Source organism: Ambystoma mexicanum, chromosome 6p (assembly GCF_040938575.1).
Source record: "Ambystoma mexicanum isolate Mex_15411 chromosome 6p, UKY_AmexF1_1, whole genome shotgun sequence".
Classification (NCBI taxonomy): domain Eukaryota; kingdom Metazoa; phylum Chordata; class Amphibia; order Caudata; family Ambystomatidae; genus Ambystoma; species Ambystoma mexicanum.
In genome coordinates this window covers 1448938152-1448956635 of record NC_090935.1, presented here as the reverse complement: position 1 = coordinate 1448956635, position 18484 = coordinate 1448938152, and the positions used below count along the sequence as shown (strand labels likewise).

At 45.2% G+C, this 18484-nt stretch overlaps 1 protein-coding gene across 3 annotated transcripts in view; it reads left to right on the top strand.

Moving 5' to 3' along the window:
• Positions 1 to 18484, top strand: part of LOC138510505 (zinc finger protein 776-like) — a 427294-nt gene that overhangs the window by 116635 nt on the left and 292175 nt on the right. For all 3 annotated transcript variants that reach the window (XM_069626207.1, XM_069626206.1, XM_069626205.1), the window contains exon 3: positions 15423 to 15533. In XM_069626207.1, the coding sequence (XP_069482308.1) occupies positions 15423 to 15533 (111 nt within the window). The remainder of the gene's footprint in view (positions 1 to 15422; positions 15534 to 18484) is intronic.

Genomic DNA, 18484 nt, shown 5'->3' with positions numbered 1-18484 from the left:
TTACCTGTAACTCAGTTTCTCCAGCTTTTATATCTTTCATGGATTCACATGCACCCGCTGCCCGCCCCTGCAGGTATACCTAGGTTCGAGTTCCCTCTACTTTGGAGGTTAAATTCTGAAGTGAAGTCGCAGGGGCGGTGCTATTTATACTACACGTCCTATTGGTGGGGCCTAAATCACCCAAAAAGGACGTTGATAGGAAACTAAAGTGTCGAAGTTTTCCATAGGAAAACGTAAGTTAAAGTTACTGAGGTTTCCCAGCCTGACGACGGGGAAATATTCACAGCATGTGAATCCATGAAAGATACCAACAATGGAGAAATGGAGTTACAGGTAAGAAACTACTCCCTTCTTCAGGCCTCCCAATGTCTTAACAGATCTTGATCGAATATCTGTGCATAGTCGAGAAGGCACTTTACTTTGGAAAATCTGCTCTGTTGACGGACACATTTGAACACTATTTTCCAACTGGAGAATGCAACCAGAGATCCGTGTTAAACTTCTATTTGTGGTCCCCAAATTTTCAAAAACCAGAATTGTGGCAAATGCTTTTCCGTGCTTGACACAACTAAATGCATTAGGCGCTGATGTCAATGATGAATGAAGCCTGTCATCTCTGTTTTCAGATGGTCATCAGAATACATGAATAAATGCAGTAACCAGTGTCCAGTTAATGTGTTTCACACTAACCTAAGCTAATCAAAATATATGGCATCAGCATGCACCCCAGTTAATCAAAGTTTATGAACGTTTGCAGTAACCCATGCTTATCAGTTATAGGTCTATCAACAGTAGCACATGGTAATCAACATGTATGAGCATACCCAGTAACCTTTTACTTGGGGATAAATACATATGATTTCGAAGGGATTGTGTCCTCCGATGTATTCCTCATCTTAGATATCTCCTTCCAGCTCTGCTGGCCTCGGAAAATATTTTCTTTAGAGGGCGCTGCGCGTCGACGTCCTCCGAGTCGATGTCCCTCGACAGCCGCCATATCGATGTCGACGTCATCCTGGCTATAAAGGCCGCGCGCAGCGTCCGTTGCTCAGTTCCGTTTTTCCGCGCTTACTCAGTGCCTCGGAATACCGTTGCTCAGTTTTGTCAGGTTAAACCTATTTACCTCGAGTTATTCGATCCGTACTCGATGGCTTCTTCGTCGGAACCGACAACTCCTCGATCCGGCTTCAAAAAATGCCGAGATTGTGGGAAAAAGATGTTGCTGACTGACCCTCACAGAGTTTGTCTGTGGTGTTTGGCAGCTGAACACCATTGTTCGGAGTGCGAGGACTGTATGTCCATGACAGCTAAGGCCCTGAAGGAGCGTAGGGGGAAGCTGGAGAAAGGTAAGGCTTTTAAAGCTTCTTCTTCGTCGACGAAGTCGAGACATTCGTCTCCTCGTCACCATTCGCGCTCCAGATCTCGGAGTGGGTCTCATCACTCCTCGAGATCGAAGCACTCGAAGAGGAGACGTCGAAGATCCCCTTCTCCGTCTTCCTCTTCCTCTGTTTCGCCAAAGAGAATCCCGTGCCCCACGAAACATAGTTCGCGGGCTGACTGGGAGGAATTCTGCAAAAATATGATGAGCGTCTTCGAGAAAGCGGCCTCGACCCCCTCGAAGACTGCCGAGAGCGATGCTCTGGTCGAAAGACCCGAAGGTCAAAAACGCTGTGAGTCGCAGTACCCGGCGAAGGAAACCTCTCGAGCGCGTCACGAACCCTCGAGTAGGACTATGACCTCCAAACCTTCCTCGAAGGTTCCTTCGTCGACGAAGGTTCCGTCGAGGTCGATGTCTTCGACGCCATTGTCGAAGGGACCTTCGACACACGAGTCTGTCGACTCGACGCCAGCTTCGACGCCAAGAAAAGTCACGGTTACGACACACCCAGTGACTATCCCCAGGTCCTCGATGGCTTCGAGATTGTCGAGCAGAATCCCAATTCTGTCTAGGTCATCGAGGCCTCCGCCTTTGTTTTCGACGCCACGCTCGAAGCCTTCGACGTTGGCGTCGACGACATCGACGTTTTCGAGGCCGATTATGACAAGCTCGGCACCCTCTGCCTTGGAAATAGGGTTTACACCCTTTATGAGTTCAGAACAATTGAGAATTATGTCCTCAATTATGGAAGAGGGTGAATTGTCTGAACAGGAAGACACATTTGAGTTGCAGGGACCTGTAACTCCAATTAGAGAGGAATTTTCCTCTGAAGAACGCAGGTTAAAGGATCTTCATGATTCCTTACATGAGGCAAGTGGGTTAGACACCTCCCCTGAGGTGGAGTTTGCTAGGCCAGACCCGGGGGAGCATGCTGAAACCCCCTATAGAGCCTTAATGGCCAGGATCACAGAGTTTATGGGGTGGTCTACACCTTCACAATCTTTCCAACAAGATGACCTCACGGATATTCTTGACAAAGGCCCACAGGAGGATCCTGTGGTGCCTTTTCATAAAGCTCTTCAGAGGAAGATTATGACGAACTGGGAAACCCCAGATGTCGTACCGGCAGTAAATAAAAAACTGTCTACAAAGTACAGGGTATCCTCTACAGACCCGGAGTTTTTGTCAAAACACCCATCCCCAGAAAGTCTGGTGGTACAGGCAGCATCCTCTACCGATGTCAAGACGGCTTATCCTACCGTCCCACAGGACAGGGACGATAAATAATATGATGCAATGGCAAAGAAAGTTTTTTCGGCATGTAGCATGGCATTAAAATCTGTTAATGCTACTTGCACCCTTGCTAGATTCAGCCATACACTTTGGGAGTGTGCTTCTACAGCGGCTGACTGCATCCCGGAGGGAGAAGAAAGGGATGCGTTCCTGAATATTATACAGGACGGTAAAGACGCTATGTGCGAATCCCTCCAGACGGGCATTGATTCGGCTGACAGTATCAGCAGAGCAATGGCGGCAAGTGCAACAACCAGGAGATTCGCTTGGTTGAGAAAGTCTAGTTTTGCCCCAGATGTGCAAGCCAGGCTCTTGAACATGCCATTCGATGGCTCTTCTTTGTTCGGGAAAAAGGCGGATGACAGTTTAGAGAAACTGCAAACTTCAAAAGCAGCAGCAAAATCCCTAGGCGCTGCATTCCGTCAGACACCTTTTCGTCCCACAGGAACCTCTGCGAGGGGCAAGTCCTTTCGCTTCTACTCCGCATTCGGAAGAGGTAGAGGACGACCGGCTCAAAGGGGACAAAGAAGAACTACCCAAGGTGGACGGGGTAGATATTCAAAAGCCGCAGCAACAGCAGGTGCCTCTTTACCATCGGCATCTGCATCAGCCGCCCCAAAACCACTCTGAGGACTTCCCTCACAGGACACCTGTAGGAGGCAGGTTGACTCAACATCTGGCGGTATGGCAGGCTATCACGTCAGATGCTTGGGCATTGGAAACAGTTGCCCAAGGTTACTGCCTGCCTTTCCTACGTATACCTCAGAGTCATCCACCGGGGATCAGCTCTCAGAAAGCTCCAGATCCGACCTCTTGCAGGAAATTTTGGACCTGCTAGAGAAAGGTGCCATAGAACCGGTACCTGTAGCGGAGAGGAACAAGGGCTGGTACTCCCCTTACTTTCTCATTCCAAAGAAAGACGGAGGACTGAGACCCATCTTGGACTTGCGAGAATTGAACAAATTCCTCAGGAAAGACAAATTCAAGATGGTCACTCTTTCTTAGATCCTCCAGGCCCTTCAGTTCCAGGACTGGTTGGTATCTCTGGACCTTCAGGACGCTTATTTCCATGTGCCTATCCATCTCAAACACAGGAAATACCTGAGGTTCGCAATTGGCAACTCTCACTATCAATTTCGAGTGCTGCCATTTGGGCTGACCTCCGCCCGAGGGTCTTCACCAAGTTAATGTCGGTAGTGGCGGCAAGTCTAAGGAGGGAAGGGATTCACGTCTACCCCTACCTGGACGATTGGTTGATCAGGGCTGTTTCTTCGGAACAAGCTCAGATCCAGCTAAATCACGTGTGCCACTCCCTTCACAGACTGGGCTTCTCCCTCAATTTAAAGAAGTCACAAATGATACCATCGCAGAGACTCCAGTTCATAGGAGCGATCCTGGACACTTCCCTGGGAAAAGCCTCGCCACCAGAGGTGAGGGCACAAGATATTCTACAGATGGTTACCAAGTTCCAACATACCCAACGTCTCCCAGCCTTCGACTTTTTGAGGTTGCTAGGCCTCATGGCATCCTGCATTTTGCTAGTGCCAGAGGCTCGCCTGAGAATGAGATCCCTCCAGTGGGCACTGAGGACTCAGTGGTCACAATTCTCAGGGAGAATGACAGATCTTCTTCAGGTTCCCGACAGGGTGGCTCGAGACATTCAGTGGTGGGCCTGTCAGGAGAACATTCTGAAAGGAGAACAGTTTTGGCAACCCTGGCCGGAGATAACAGTAGTCACGGATGCCTCACTCACGGGGTGGGGAGCCCACGCCAACGACTTGACCATCAGCGGTCGTTGGTCTCCATCGGAGTCCAGACTACATATCAACCTGTTAGAGCTGAGAGCCATCAGACTTGCGCTGAAGGCGTTCCTGCCAGCTGTACAAGGGAAAAACGTCCTGATAATGACGGACAACATGGTGGCCATGCATTACCTCAACAAAAGAGGAGGCGTAGGATCACTACCCCTGTACAGAGAGGCGATGCAGCTCTGGTTTTGGGCAATCCAAGAAGGAATCTCTCTATCGGCAGTTCACCTAGCCGGAGAGAAGAACTTGACAGCGGACGCTGTGAGCAGGCAGAGCACAGTCTCCCACGAGTGGGAGCTAGCTCAGGAAGTCCTTCAAGAGATCTTCGCCCTTTGGGGAACCCCTCAGGTAGATCTGTTCGCCACCAGCCTCAACAGGAAATGCGATCTGTTCTGCTCAAGGGAATTTCCCCCGAGAGGAGCTCTGGGAGACGCGTTCATAGTGGACTGGGAGTTTCCGCTTCTGTACGTGTTCCCACCGGTCCCTGTCATTCCTCAAATGATCAGGAGGTTGAGAAGATTCCGGAGAACCATGATCCTAATTGCCCCGGATTGGGCCAGGAGAACGTGGTACCCGGACCTTCTAGACTTGTCCATCTGCCCTCCAATTCGACTTCCACTCAGAGAGAACCTACTCTCACAGAAGGGAGGTCAGGTTCTCCATCCAGACATCAAAACCCTCAACCTTCACGCTTGGCTTCTGAAAGGCTGAGGTACAAGGATTGGGACCTCCCTGATGATGTTATGGAGGTGTTGCTTTCGGCAAGGAGGCCAGCAACAAAGTCTTTATACAGCTGCCGTTGGAACAGATTTTGCAGCTGGTGTAGAGAACAGAATATCGACCCTTTTTCATGTGGTACACCAATGGTTTTGTCCTTCCTACTATATTTGGCAAATTCAGGCCTTCAAGTTGGCACCATTAAGGGCTATCTCGCAGCGCTATCCATCTTTAAGCGCACTGCGGAAGAACCATCCTATTTCAAGTTACCCTTGGTAATACAATTTCTAAAGGGTTTAACCAATGTTTATCCCCCAAGACCATTCCAAGTTCCCCTATGGGATTTAAACTTAGTCCTAACTTTCCTGATGGGCACACCTTTCGAACCACTCCATTCTTGTTTGTTAAGATTCCTTACCCTTAAAACTGTTTCATTAATAGCACTTACATCTGCTAGAAGGGTGAGCGAATTACAAGCTCTTTCTTGTAAACCCCCTCACACTATCTTTCACAAAGACAAAGTTGTCCTGCAAGTGAAGCCTAATTTCCTCCCAAAGGTGGTTTCTGAATTCCATATCACTCAGAAGATTACCCTACCGTCTTTCTATCCTCCGCCTCATCCGGGGAAAGAGGAAGAGAGGTTACACAGGCTAGACCCTAGAAGGGCTTTAAGTTTTTACATCAGTAGACTAGCCAGAATAAGACAGGCAGACCAGCTGTTTGTAGGTTACACAGGTCACAAGCTGGGGTTACCAATAACTAAGCAGACCATTTCCAGATGGATCATTCTAGCCATTCTGGAATGTTATAAACTGGCAGGGAAAGAGCCCCCTCAAAACCTTAGGGCTCATTCGACCAGAGGTATTGCAGCTTCATCGGCCCTCAAAAGAGGTGTGCCGGTTAAAGACATCTGTGCGGCCGCTACATGGTCGTCTGTCCATACCTTTACACGATTTTACAACTTGGATTCCTCCTCCAGTCAAGAGACTAGGTTTGGAAGGGCTGTACTGCATTCTATTCATCAATAGAAGACAGCATGAAGTCAGTACTCCCTCCTCCAATAATAGAATACTGCTATGGGAGCCTATCTAAGATGAGGAATACGTCGGAGGACACAATCCCTTCGAAGAACAAGTTACTTCTTACCTTGTAACGTTCTTTCGACGGGATGTTCCTCCGACGTATTCCTCATCGACCCTCCCATCCATCCCCGCAGTTCTACTTCCCTTGTTGCAGCTTACGCTCCTTCAGGGTGATTAGTTTAGTCCAGAAAGAATTATTGTGGGCTACAAAACGGAACTGAGCAACGGACGCTGCGCGCGGCCTTTATAGCCAGGATGACGTTGACGTCGATACGGCGGCTGTCGAGGGACATCGACTCGGAGGACGTCGACGCGCAGCGCTCTCCTAAAGAAAACAGGGGTATTTAGTAGACCATGAACATCTAACTGAAGGTAAATCTAGGGTAACCAGTGGACTGATTCTTTTTTAAATATCGAGCCATCCACAATCCCTCACGGGCCCCACTTATCTAGGTACAAGTACGTCAAATTTAACCACAGCCAATTGGGTTCTTACAACTGCATCTATGGGCACCCATGGATCCACCATCCTAGAGTAAATACATGGAAATTACTAGTACATTGTTGATGCATGCTTAGCTAAATACTGGTATATCTATGATTACAAATCTACATATATGCTTTTCCAAATGTAGGTACCTCTGCAGTAATAAATTCCTCCTCCCCCTGTAAACAAATCATATTTTTAGTAACCTACACTGGTAAAGTCTTAGTTACGCAAAAAATACATTCCTAGCAACCCAATTGGACCCCTATGGTATCCCATTAATGTCTTGCTCACAGTGTGCAACCATCAATGCAAATATTGCTTTGTGGGCTCCTTTTTATCTGTTTTTTTTTAATGTCTGCATACATAACCAGTACATATATATTGGCCTTTGATGTGTTTGGCCTTGGCAGACAACCTCTCTAGGGCTTTCAAGCTGGCATAGTCTAGTCCAGCGGTGACCCGGTCAATCATTCCTTCATAATTATAGGATAGTTCTTGCACATCTCGAGCCCCTCATGTATTCAAACTATACACTTATAATTACATTATATGTATCTCTGCACTCAACCTCTCCCTCACTACAATCTCCTGCCTGTTCTTCCTATCCTCCTTTCTATATCTGATCAATTTTTAATCCCCTATTTGTATTTCCCCCAGCACACTAAGGTCTGGCAATCCCATGTGGGGACAAAATACACCGTTAAATATCAGTGGTGATTTGGTGCAGTATAAAAGCTCCTTAATTGATTTTTACTAGATTTTCCACAAAGCCTTGATAACTTCAGTCGAGTGTGCCACGCTTCATACAAATTCAATAACATAGCCTATGGCATAATGTGAGCTACCTAATAGAGATTGATGTGAAGTAGTTGTGTAGTTTGAGTTGAGGTATAATTTGTAATGTAATGGACATTGTATTCGGAAGTATCTCATTTTATCTGTATACACCTTAACGTTAGCTTTCCCAGCAATTGAAGACTTCAGCTTTTTATAGTAACCTAATGTCTTCTTTTGTAGAATGCTTTTTGTTTTTGTTTTGAAAAGTAAAGCGAACACAATGTTCACCCTTCCTTCTTCCATCAAACCTCCTCCTTAAGACATGTTCCCTTGCAGTTGAACAAAACTAAAACATGCGAAGAACAGGATTTTGTACTGGTTTGCATAATGAACTTCTTTGTTGGAAACCATTAAAGCCTAGAAACTCATGTTATAAATTACACTTCGAAGAACTTAGTCCACTAGACGGAAATCTTCTTAAAAGTTCCTTTTGTCTCTAGCAATTATGTTTTCATATGCTGCAATGATGGATAGCAAGTCTGCACATTCTTTAATCATGCCTGAACTAGAATTTTTCCATTTGCAATGTCTATACTCCTGGCTATCGCAAATACAATCAATTGAGCTTCTTTATTGAAGGGTATGCCAGACCTATTAATACTCAGGCTAATTTGGGGAAAAATGTTCTTAGAATTAGGGGGTATGCTTCAAAGTATATTTTATTGGTCGATCAGACAAGAATCTATGTATTTTAGGACAGTTCCAGAGCAAATTAATGAAGTAACCTCTTCTAAACCCTTCCAGCAGATTAAAGAAAGTGAGTCATTCATCCTGTTGAGCTTAGTAGGGTACCAATAGGTTCTTTGTAGACTAATATAGGATATTAACTGGGGGTTAGCCTCTCTAGTGCACTTTAGCCATACATTTTGACTCAGATCTTTACCCATTTCTCCTTTTGATGTCTTGAGCTTCTCTATTGGACACTCGAGCATAGAGTGAAGGGAGGTCTATGCCCACGATAAATTAAGTTTCATGAGTGCCTTTGTTTTAAAATATTTATCTAGGATGCAATCCTTTTGGTTTAGGTTGCTAATCTCTAGCAATTTGGCAGCTGTACAATGGCGCAGTTGTAAATCTCCCCAAAAATCGTTGTCATCAAAATTGAATGTCCTATGAAGCATCTGAAATATGATTAAGATTCCATGTAGTCATTGGCCTCGGGCAAGTCGCTACAACCTTTTGGCTCTCATCATGTTTTTACAACAACTCCCATCAGCCTTGACCAGCATACTCAACAGTGATAGATCATGGGAGTCGTAGTCCAGGACATCTGGAGAAACACGGATTCAGACCCCTTTGCTTGGTGTAAGGAGCCCTTTCTCCAGCCAATGTCTCTAGTTAAGAACATTTTGCCATAGCTTGACTTGATTATTAAGCCAAATCGGTAAGTTCTATGATAAATGGGCTGCTAAGTTAAGATATTTATTGATAGAAAACCAGATTTCTTTGGAGCATTGCAGGAGTGGTGTATGAAATGGTAGAGGAATTGGGTCCCCTAACCATTGTAGTTATGAAATGGCTGTAGTTAAGCAGATTCATATGCAACTCACTGTGGTTGTTCAGGACCTTGTAATTTCACTCTTGCCAGCTGGGCAAGACTAGTGGCTCACATGTACACCTTTTCAATGTGGGACCCTCGGAGTCCCACTACAGTGATCTCTATATATGGCTGAGGTACTAATTCTGTATCTCTCTTTGTCTGCCCACAAAAGCTTCACAAGCCATTTCTTTGAAGTTTTGAAGTATTTCAGATCTATCTTCAATGAGATGCAACTAAGAAGATGGTTAACTTGAGATGTAAAAATCATTTTGAACAGGGCTATACTAATCTAAGGAGATCAGACAATTTTTGAAAATCTCCAATCTTCTTCCACTCTTTATCAAAACTGGATGTAACTAGGGCTTGTAAGTTCCTTAGGAGGTCAATGCCCAGGTATTTACATTTGTCGGTCTATTGCAAACAAAGACTGCCCTGTAAGTTGCCTCGCAGATCTTAGGTGTCCATGGTAGGAGTTCCATTTTGTGGCATGTAATCTTGTACCCTAATAGAGGACTGTAGTCCTCTGCCAAAGGAAGACATTTCGGAATACTACAAATCACATCTCTTAACATGAAAAGTCTGTCATCAGCGTAAAATAAGTTTATTTTTCACATTCCCCCAATCCCCAATTTAATCACTTATATCTCTGTAGAAGATCTAACCTTAACCGCAAACGTTTCTAAAGTGGTAGCAAAGAGTACAGGTGACAGGGGGCACTCTCAACGTGTTCTTCTTGTTAAAGAATGGAGCAGACCGCTGGTTACCCATCGAGACTTGTGCTACTGGGTGTTATATAGTGTATTCACCCAAGCAATGAAGGTAGGCGGGGCACCTTATTCAAACAGTTTATGTCTAACAAAAAGGCCATTCAACACAGTTGAATGCCTTGTCTAAATTAGTAGAAATTAAAGTTGTGGAGCAATCCAAAATGCCAGAGTGGAGTATTCCATGCATTATGCATCTTCATTGGTCAGAGAATGGTATACAGTGAAGAAATCTATTGTTAAAAATCAATTTTTAAAAAAGTTTGATTTAGAAAGACCTATCTGAGACTGCTCGGAGCTCTAAATCAGCTAATCGTGCACCCCCCCCCCACATGTGTGCGCGCAGGGACTAATGGGCGCGGACGGAAGTCGTGGATGTCTAAGGTAAGTGTAATTTAAGTGTGTGTCAGGGTTGAGTGGGTGAAGGAATCTCTAGTGTGCAAAGGAGGGGGAGTTGGAGAAAAGGGACACAGGGAGCAGGAAGGTGTAATTATGTTTTTGTGTGTCTGTGGGGAGTTGAGGGGAATGTTTTTTGCAGGAAAGGGAGGGTCCTCGGGGAGCAAAGATGGGTTTGGGGTGACCCGCCCACTCCATTTCAAAGCATTCCTTGCCTGCGCGGGAGAGGGTGTGGGTTGGGGTGGGTGCGGTATAATCTGGCAGGTGAATCATCATAATCCTGCATTTTGAAGGCTGCATAAAATCGACCAAATTTTTGTGTGCAGAATTATCACATGTTACCATGGGTTGTGAGGTTTGGTCAAATTGACATGATCTGGGTGTATGATCAGGCATGTACATTGTTGGACTAACTCAGCTAGGATTTGGGTGATCATGATTAGGTCTGTAGTAAGAAGGGGTCTGGGACAATAGATGCCATATATAGATATGTTGCTACCAGATTTTAAAATTAAAGGAATGTGGGCTTGCTCCATAGAGTCTGTGAGCGATTCTAAGGTTAGAATAGAATTGGATAGTTTAACAAGTAGAGTATCAGAATGTCAACACATAGTGGAATTCTGAGGCGAATCCACTTACACCCGGGTCCTTATTAGTTTTCAAGGAGTTTTCAAGGAGGCTGTAACCTCTGCCACTTCATTATCTGTTATTGATAGGATTACATCTCCATTGCTTTCAGGTCGGTGTGAGCCTTCCATTGTGCAAAACCTCACGTTTAGAAATCAGAATATTACTTTTGTAATAAGCACACAGAAACACGCCCACCCCCCTTTCCATTTGTCTTGTGGATATGTTTTCTCATTAATCTCAACGTTGAAGTAGAATGCTTAATCAGTTTGCCACAAATACCATACAAGAAACGACTAGAGTGCCGTTTGCCTCAGGGCTGTCGGGTAGGCTTTTTCAATGTAATGTTTACCTATTAATTTATTATATTCTCTAGCGATAGAACATAAAATCTGTTGAACACCACCTGAACTGAGCACTATAAAATGTTGGGTCTAAGTTGTAAGTGGAATGAATTCTGCATTCATCGAGGTCCCAGTTCACTGCAACCTGTGCTGAGAGCCGCACTGGGAACATTCTCTAAGCAAGGTAAGTCCAACGTCCACCATCGCCCTTATGCAGCACTGCAGTCTGGCAAGGTACTGCCAGCCCCGTCCGGCCTGAGAGTAACGGCAAAAGTTGTTTCGGGGTGCCAACGTCCCTGACATACCAAGTTTGGGTAAGTGATGTGTTGGAGGCTGCCTCCCAACCTCACCAGTCTCCATTTCAAGCAGAGGCTGGGCTTCTGGGCGCTCCCCCTCATTGAAGCCCTGTGCCCTTTCTGTGAGTCACACTTTAACAACCCTGCAGGCCTCAATCATCACTGGCAACTCTCGGCTCTCCCTCAATGTCTCGCCGCTAGAAAGCAAAAGGCTCTGGTCACACCTCGAACCGGGCAAGACCATACCTCTCCACCTATCGAGTCCCAAGAGTGGGTTAAAACACACCATTTCATTTTTGGCAGGTGAAAGTCCATTGGAGTGAAGGGGCAGATAAGGGGCTTGGCGGGTGAGCGAACCGATTCCTTGGCAGGTGACACCCGCCCAAAGCGTGTGAGTTGAGAGGTATGCAAGACGGCATCACCTGCCCGCTCAGGGTGTGGGCACTCTCCTCTGGAGCATTTGATCGAAGTCGCTGGAGCACGCAGTTGAAGTAGCCATCTACAGTTGCATTTCCACAGCCCCCCACGTTAACTCTTTAAAAAAAAATAATAATAATTCTGCACATTTTCTGAATCGTACACATTCCTGTCATTTCTAGCATATTGTTGTTGGTCATGGAGTGGGCGTGTATACAGTGGCTGTTGTGTATGGCTATTGTGGTGATTAGTGAGCCCGTTGTGGAACTACTGGGATTCATTTTGTTCTTAACTTGTTATTGGACATGGTATCTGCGTTTTATGTTAAAGCACATATGATTTCTACAATCCTCTTACTCAGCATTTAACCACAATGATCATTTTAATTTATCAAAACCAGAATGTCTTGAGATGGCTGATTTAGATTTTTGATTTGTTTTTGGTTACCGCCGATACGTGTACCAAACATCTTGAAAATCTAAAGGGACACTTTCAAGATAAACACCTGAAAGTGTATTTTTTTCTGGTTCTGGGTCTACAGAAAACCTGGTGCAAAAATAGCTTGTTTTGCCATTTCGTTTCTACATGAAAACATTCCTGAAACTTCACCACATTTCGATGTTCCGATCCAGCAGGAATAGTTGCATGTCAAATTTGGGGAACTTTTGTAGCAGAGAACAAAAAAGACAACGAAAAACATTAATTTTCCTATTTAAAATATCATGCTACCTTAATCATAAAGTCTCAACTGTGACTCGATTCATAACATTCACTTTCTTCTCTATTGGCTCTAGATATTTTCTGCTCTTCCTTTGTTCATGTAATTGTGTACATATTTATTAAATATGACTTGATTATCTCTGTGTTTGTGTTGATGGCATGTCAAACTTTAATTCATCTCAATTAAGGAAACATTATGATCTGCTTTTTCATTCTTTCATGGTTCAAGCCAAATCAGCTCTTTTTGCACGCATTATGCCTAGTGTATTAATCTGAGCATATTGTTGTGCTCATTTATATAACGTGCATGTAATTATGAGCATGTTATTCCATGTGCAATATTATTGGTCATGGTGTGAGCTTGCTTGCAGTGCCCATTTTCTCCATGAAACTGCTAATGAAACGTCAGTGACGTATCTGAGGATGTCGTCCCTTCTTTCCGAGGAGGAGACCATTCTCATGGGGCCTTTGCATTGCTTCCACAGTACGATAGTCCCCCTGGGGTTGGTGCACTGAGGGAGGATCACATGGGGAAGTAGTCCTTCTATAGGATTGGGGACGACATCATCAGAGAAGGCGGTATGACCCCGCTTCAAAACACTCCACCCCTTCTTCAACCCTAAATCCTCCTCCCCTTCTCTAGATAGTTAATTTATTTTGTTGTCAGGTCAGTCAAACCAGCTTATATTACAAGACTGAGAGACCAGAAAGTACAAAGTGTTATACATATACTTTGGATATTTGCCACACCTGATTGTTCCAAAGAAGTACAACAGTCTCATGCAGGAGTTTCAAAATGGATCAGCAGGGATGCCAACAAGAGGGAGTGGTCCTCTTAGGAGGAAAAGCGGGAGTCATGCAGGAAAGCAGCAAAGACGAGCCTCAAAGAAAGCTGTACCGAGATGAAAGGGAGAACCTGAACATGGTCCGCAAGGTAGGACTACTCGGATTGCCGCTGAGTGAATCCTCTAGGCGTCTCAGGCCCCGACGAAGTGCGGGAGAAGGTGAACGTGCAGCCGGGAAGCGTTGGAAGACTGCAGAGCCACTGCAGACCTGCTGGACGCCTGAACTCTAGCGGAGCAGCCTCACAGAGGGACATAGCTGCCCAGGAACCACTGATACCTGTGAGAAGGAAGGGAACGGGTATGCAGGGTGTCCAGGAGGTGCAGGGGGTCCGAGAAAACAATGGGAAGAATATAATGCTGGAAGAGGAAGGCCTTGCACCCTGAACCAGTTGTGTACTTGGCAGGAGAGTGAACCAAGGTTTTTACAATGTCGCAGTGCAAGTCGGGAGCCTGCACCCAAGCAAGAGAATGAGAATAAGAGAATCTGAGACCCTGAACCAGTTGTATGCTTGGCAGGAGAGTGACCCACAGGGATATAATGCAGCAATGCCAGTCTGGGACCCGCACCCAAACAAGAGGCTGAGAATAGGACGGTCTGAGAACCTAATGCAAGTGAAGCAAAGACTGAAGAGTTGTATGTTTGGCAGGAGAGTGAACCGAGCGGATACAACACACCAGTGCGAGTCTGGGACCCGCAAGCCATATGAGGAGAAGAGGGTCTGGGACCCTGTGAGAGAAAGATAGACACTCAATAAGAAAACTCTGGCTTGGCAGGAGAGTGAATCAAGCCGTGTAAAGTATTGCGCGTCTGGGACTCGGAGGTTGAGAGCAAGAGGGTAAAGAACCCTGGAACTGACAAAAGGAAATTCTACACTTGTTAGAAAACTGTGCCAAGGTGCTAGGAGAAAGAAACACAAGACGCATTACCCTGTGAATTGCCCAGTGACATTTTATCTAAGAGAAAAGGGGTTCAGGAGCCTAAAAGGAATGAGCACAAGGTGACGAAGTCTAGGGGAAAGGAGCACAACCCTAGCGTTGGAATCCTGTATTTTTGGAGCATTCTTTTTCATCCCCTTTTTTTTACTAGAGAAACTGGGAACTTCTTCTGTTGGTTGAGAACAAAAAGATCACTTTTTACTTTGAGAAGCGATCATCCTTGCACAGTTACTTTAGATTGTTAATGTTAGGAACAGAGGTAGGTTTGAGGCACGGCAGTGACAGACTTTTTAGTTTTGGACTTCCTGACAATTTCATTCGTTTTCTTTGAGGTGGGGAAGCCCCCCTCTTAGCTTTAGCGATACAGAGGCATTTTTCCAACCTTTTATTAATAAATAAAAGTTTATACCCAAAAACATACCATTTTGTCGAATCTTACTTCTGCACCCTTCCTCTTCACAAAATGTCAGTGTTTGGATCCAGTTGGATCAGTTGCAGGTCAAATGTAATGAATCCTTGTAGCCAACAGCAAAAAAAGATAGTGGAAAACATTAATTGCCCTATGTAAAGTGTCATACAATCTTAATAAGAAAGTCTCAACTGCGACTCTTTCGTCATAACATTACGTTTCTCTCTTCTAGCTCTAGATAATTCCTGCTCTTCCTTTGTTCATGTAATTGTGTACGTATTTATTAAATATTCATGCACTATTGTCTCCACCTGTTGCTGTCATTTCAAACTTTAAATCCTATTTGTGCATGATCTGGAAATAAATATCAAGTTGGAAAAGCAAGATAAATTGTTTTTCTTCATTTCTCATATATTGTCTGAATGAGCTCTTTTTGCATGCATTAATTTGATAAATGTATTTATGCTCAAGTAAAGAAGAAACTGAGTATTATTCATTGCTTTCTGTTTTTGTTCAATGACAGGCCCTCTTATTGCCACCTCTGTCTTTTCGTTAAGAGCGAAAGAAAAGGAACATCTCTCTTCTGTGGACATCCAATACGACGAAAGACGGCCCAGTGATCATAATTCCCCAAGTGAGTGAGAAGAGCCAGGCATACAAGCCCCGATTTATAAAGGTGTGATTATCTTGCCATCCACACAGCCGTACAGACTCTCATATGCAGAACTGATTAGCTAACACAGATGCTGGCAAATTGCAAACAGATCTCCCCCTCTAAGGAAATGCAGTTGGTGGTCAGATGTTCTTTGTACCTAGAAACCCTTGTGTACATCGCACCCAGAAACGCTTGTGTCCAGGCGCGTTATGAATGATTTATCATATCATACCTTTCACAATTTCAGTTCTTTTCAGTTTATCTCGGCCTAGAGAAAGTCTGATGTGGGATACTGTTAAAGGTCTGTCCAGGGGTTTACTTAACACTATATCACTGCTTATGGGGTAATGTATAGGATAAAGGGGTTGTACTACAAAGATAAGTATGCCCTTTCTGAGCACTTCCAGCAGAGGACATGAACGTTTGGGGGTAAGGTAGTGTTCCCCACTACTCCAGATAATCAAACCCATGGACAGAAGTCCATCTTTGCTGTAGATTACATTCATGATGCTTGTTTAATTTGAGAATCAACTGTAGACTGATGTAGGTATTGGAATATGCGGGCATTGTTCTGGGCAGCCTTCTATCCCATCCTTCTCAATGCATTCTGCTTTTAGTCAGTACAAAACACTGTTGCAAGACTGCTACTGGAACTGGATTAGAACAAACCATAATACCAAAACTCTGATTATTACACCGGCTGCCACTCAGGCGCAGGATCCCTTTCAAGCAACATTTATATCTCAACGCACCATCTACTTCAATGGGACCGTTTTAATTCAATATAAATTTCAGGTGACCCCTTATGATGTTCAAGGCTGCCTTACTCCTGGAGCCACTGTACAACAGAAAGCATTAAGGAGGGTTCTATTTTGCTGTTATTGTGACTAAATTGTGGAACTGCGAACTATAAGAATCAGATCGCTGAACGACTCCTTGCCTTCGGAAAAGCACTCAAAACCAGTCTATTTACAAAAACAGCCAAAGACTAGACTCTTCCAAATACCAGCCCAGCAGTCTGAAAAGATGGGAAGGCCAATCAATCAAACAATTGGAGACGTAGAAAACTAGCTACAAGAGACATGGAAAACATGTTTGTCTCCTTATTGGTCCAGTTTTAAAATAAAAAAAAAAAGAATTCTAGTTTTTTTTTGTTTTTAAATTGAATTTTATTGGGTTTATTGGCACAGTCACAAATCGAGTAACTTGAATCTGTCGAGGGAACATCCCTCGTAGTAACAAACATGACATTAGAACATACCCTTACTACCTCAATCCCTCCCCTTACCCTCCCTCCCACCCCTTAAGGAACAGTTCTCATCAAGTCCAGTTATAGTCACAATGAAGTACTTCAAAGGACCTGTGGTTTCAGGGGCACAAGGTCCATCACAACAATCTTCAATTATGCCATGAATCGTCCCTCATTTAAGCGGGCCGGGCCAGGCCCCGTGTTCAAAGGCTGTTGCTTCATAATCCTCTAGCAAAGGTATTACAAAAATGTTGCCACTCCATTTCCACTGCCCCCCCTCCATGTAGCACTGCAGTGAATTTCTTTATCAGATATACATCCTTTGCTGTACTGACCCACTCTTTCAATGTATGGAGAGCTACCCTTTTCCAGTCTCTGGCGCAGCTTGTCCGAGCTGCCAGCAGAATGAAGTGGTCCAGCCGGGGGATGGCACCACACCTGTCCTCTCTTCTCTCCAGACCAAGGAGTATCAACATAGGGTCGAGCCACAGGACCTGAGACCAGTAAATATGCGCTTTAGGGCAGTCCCACTACATGTGCCAAATATCTGCAACATTACCACACCCATGCCAAAATTGGGGGTTCACTGTGGGAAACATCTTGGAGAACCGCTTCGGGTCGTATTGCCACCAGTGTAACAATTTCACATCATGGAGTTTGTATTGACAAGAGATCAAGGTCTTGAAAGCTCTCCAACACATATGTTGCCACAGACGTTCCTCTAACTCTATACCCAGGTCATTTTCCACTCTGTGACGCAGGCCCTGCACCGTCTCCCCCTTGGATTCTAGGAGAGCTTGATAAAGACTTGAAATTAGGCCCTTCATCTCCCTCTGCCCGTCCAGGACTCTTTCCACTGGTGTGAGATCCCTCTGAACCAGTTCCCTCCACTTCTCTGCTGTGAAAATGCCTTTTAGCCTGAGCTAGAGGAGCATGGGGAGTCTGCCTATGTCCAAGGCTTCTTCCAACTCTTGGATAGTCACACATATTCCGCTCTTCCACAGCTGCCCTACTCTGGAGAGCCCACCCTCAAACCATTCCTGGTACCTTGATACTTCCAGTATAGCATCTCATACCGGGGGCACCCATATATGGCTCATCGGTGGGGGCCAAGTTGTGATCCCACCCCTCTTTCCCTCCATGCTCAGTACTTCCCAGTGGACCCCAATGAAAGGATGTTCACAGATTCTCCTTGGGAGCCTCTCCCTCGGGACCCAGAGCCATTCCCCACAGGTCCCGGGAGCATATGTTGGTTCTCCAAAAATACCCATTGTCTCTCCGAATCCTCCCTCAAATGTGGGACCACCACCCTAAGCTGCGCTGTCCTATAATATAACACCAGGTCAGGGAGCCCAATACCCCCTTGATCCTGCCATAGAAACCGCAGGATCCTTGTCTTTGCCTCTCTCAGGTGCGCCTCCGAGGGCACGTAGCGGCAGCATCTGGAAGAGATGTAACACCCCAGGGAGGAGATTCATCTTAATCGCATTGAGCCTCCCCATCCATCACAGCTGTCCCTTACCCCAGGTCACCTTTTTGGCAAATAATTTGTCAAAGAGGGGGGGTGGTTAGCTGCACCTAGGTCCTCTCCTAGCCAAACGATATTGATTCCCAGGTATCTCAAACTCTCAGGCTGTATCTGCAGCCCTAGATGCCCAAGCACCTCTGTCTGGCTGGAGGC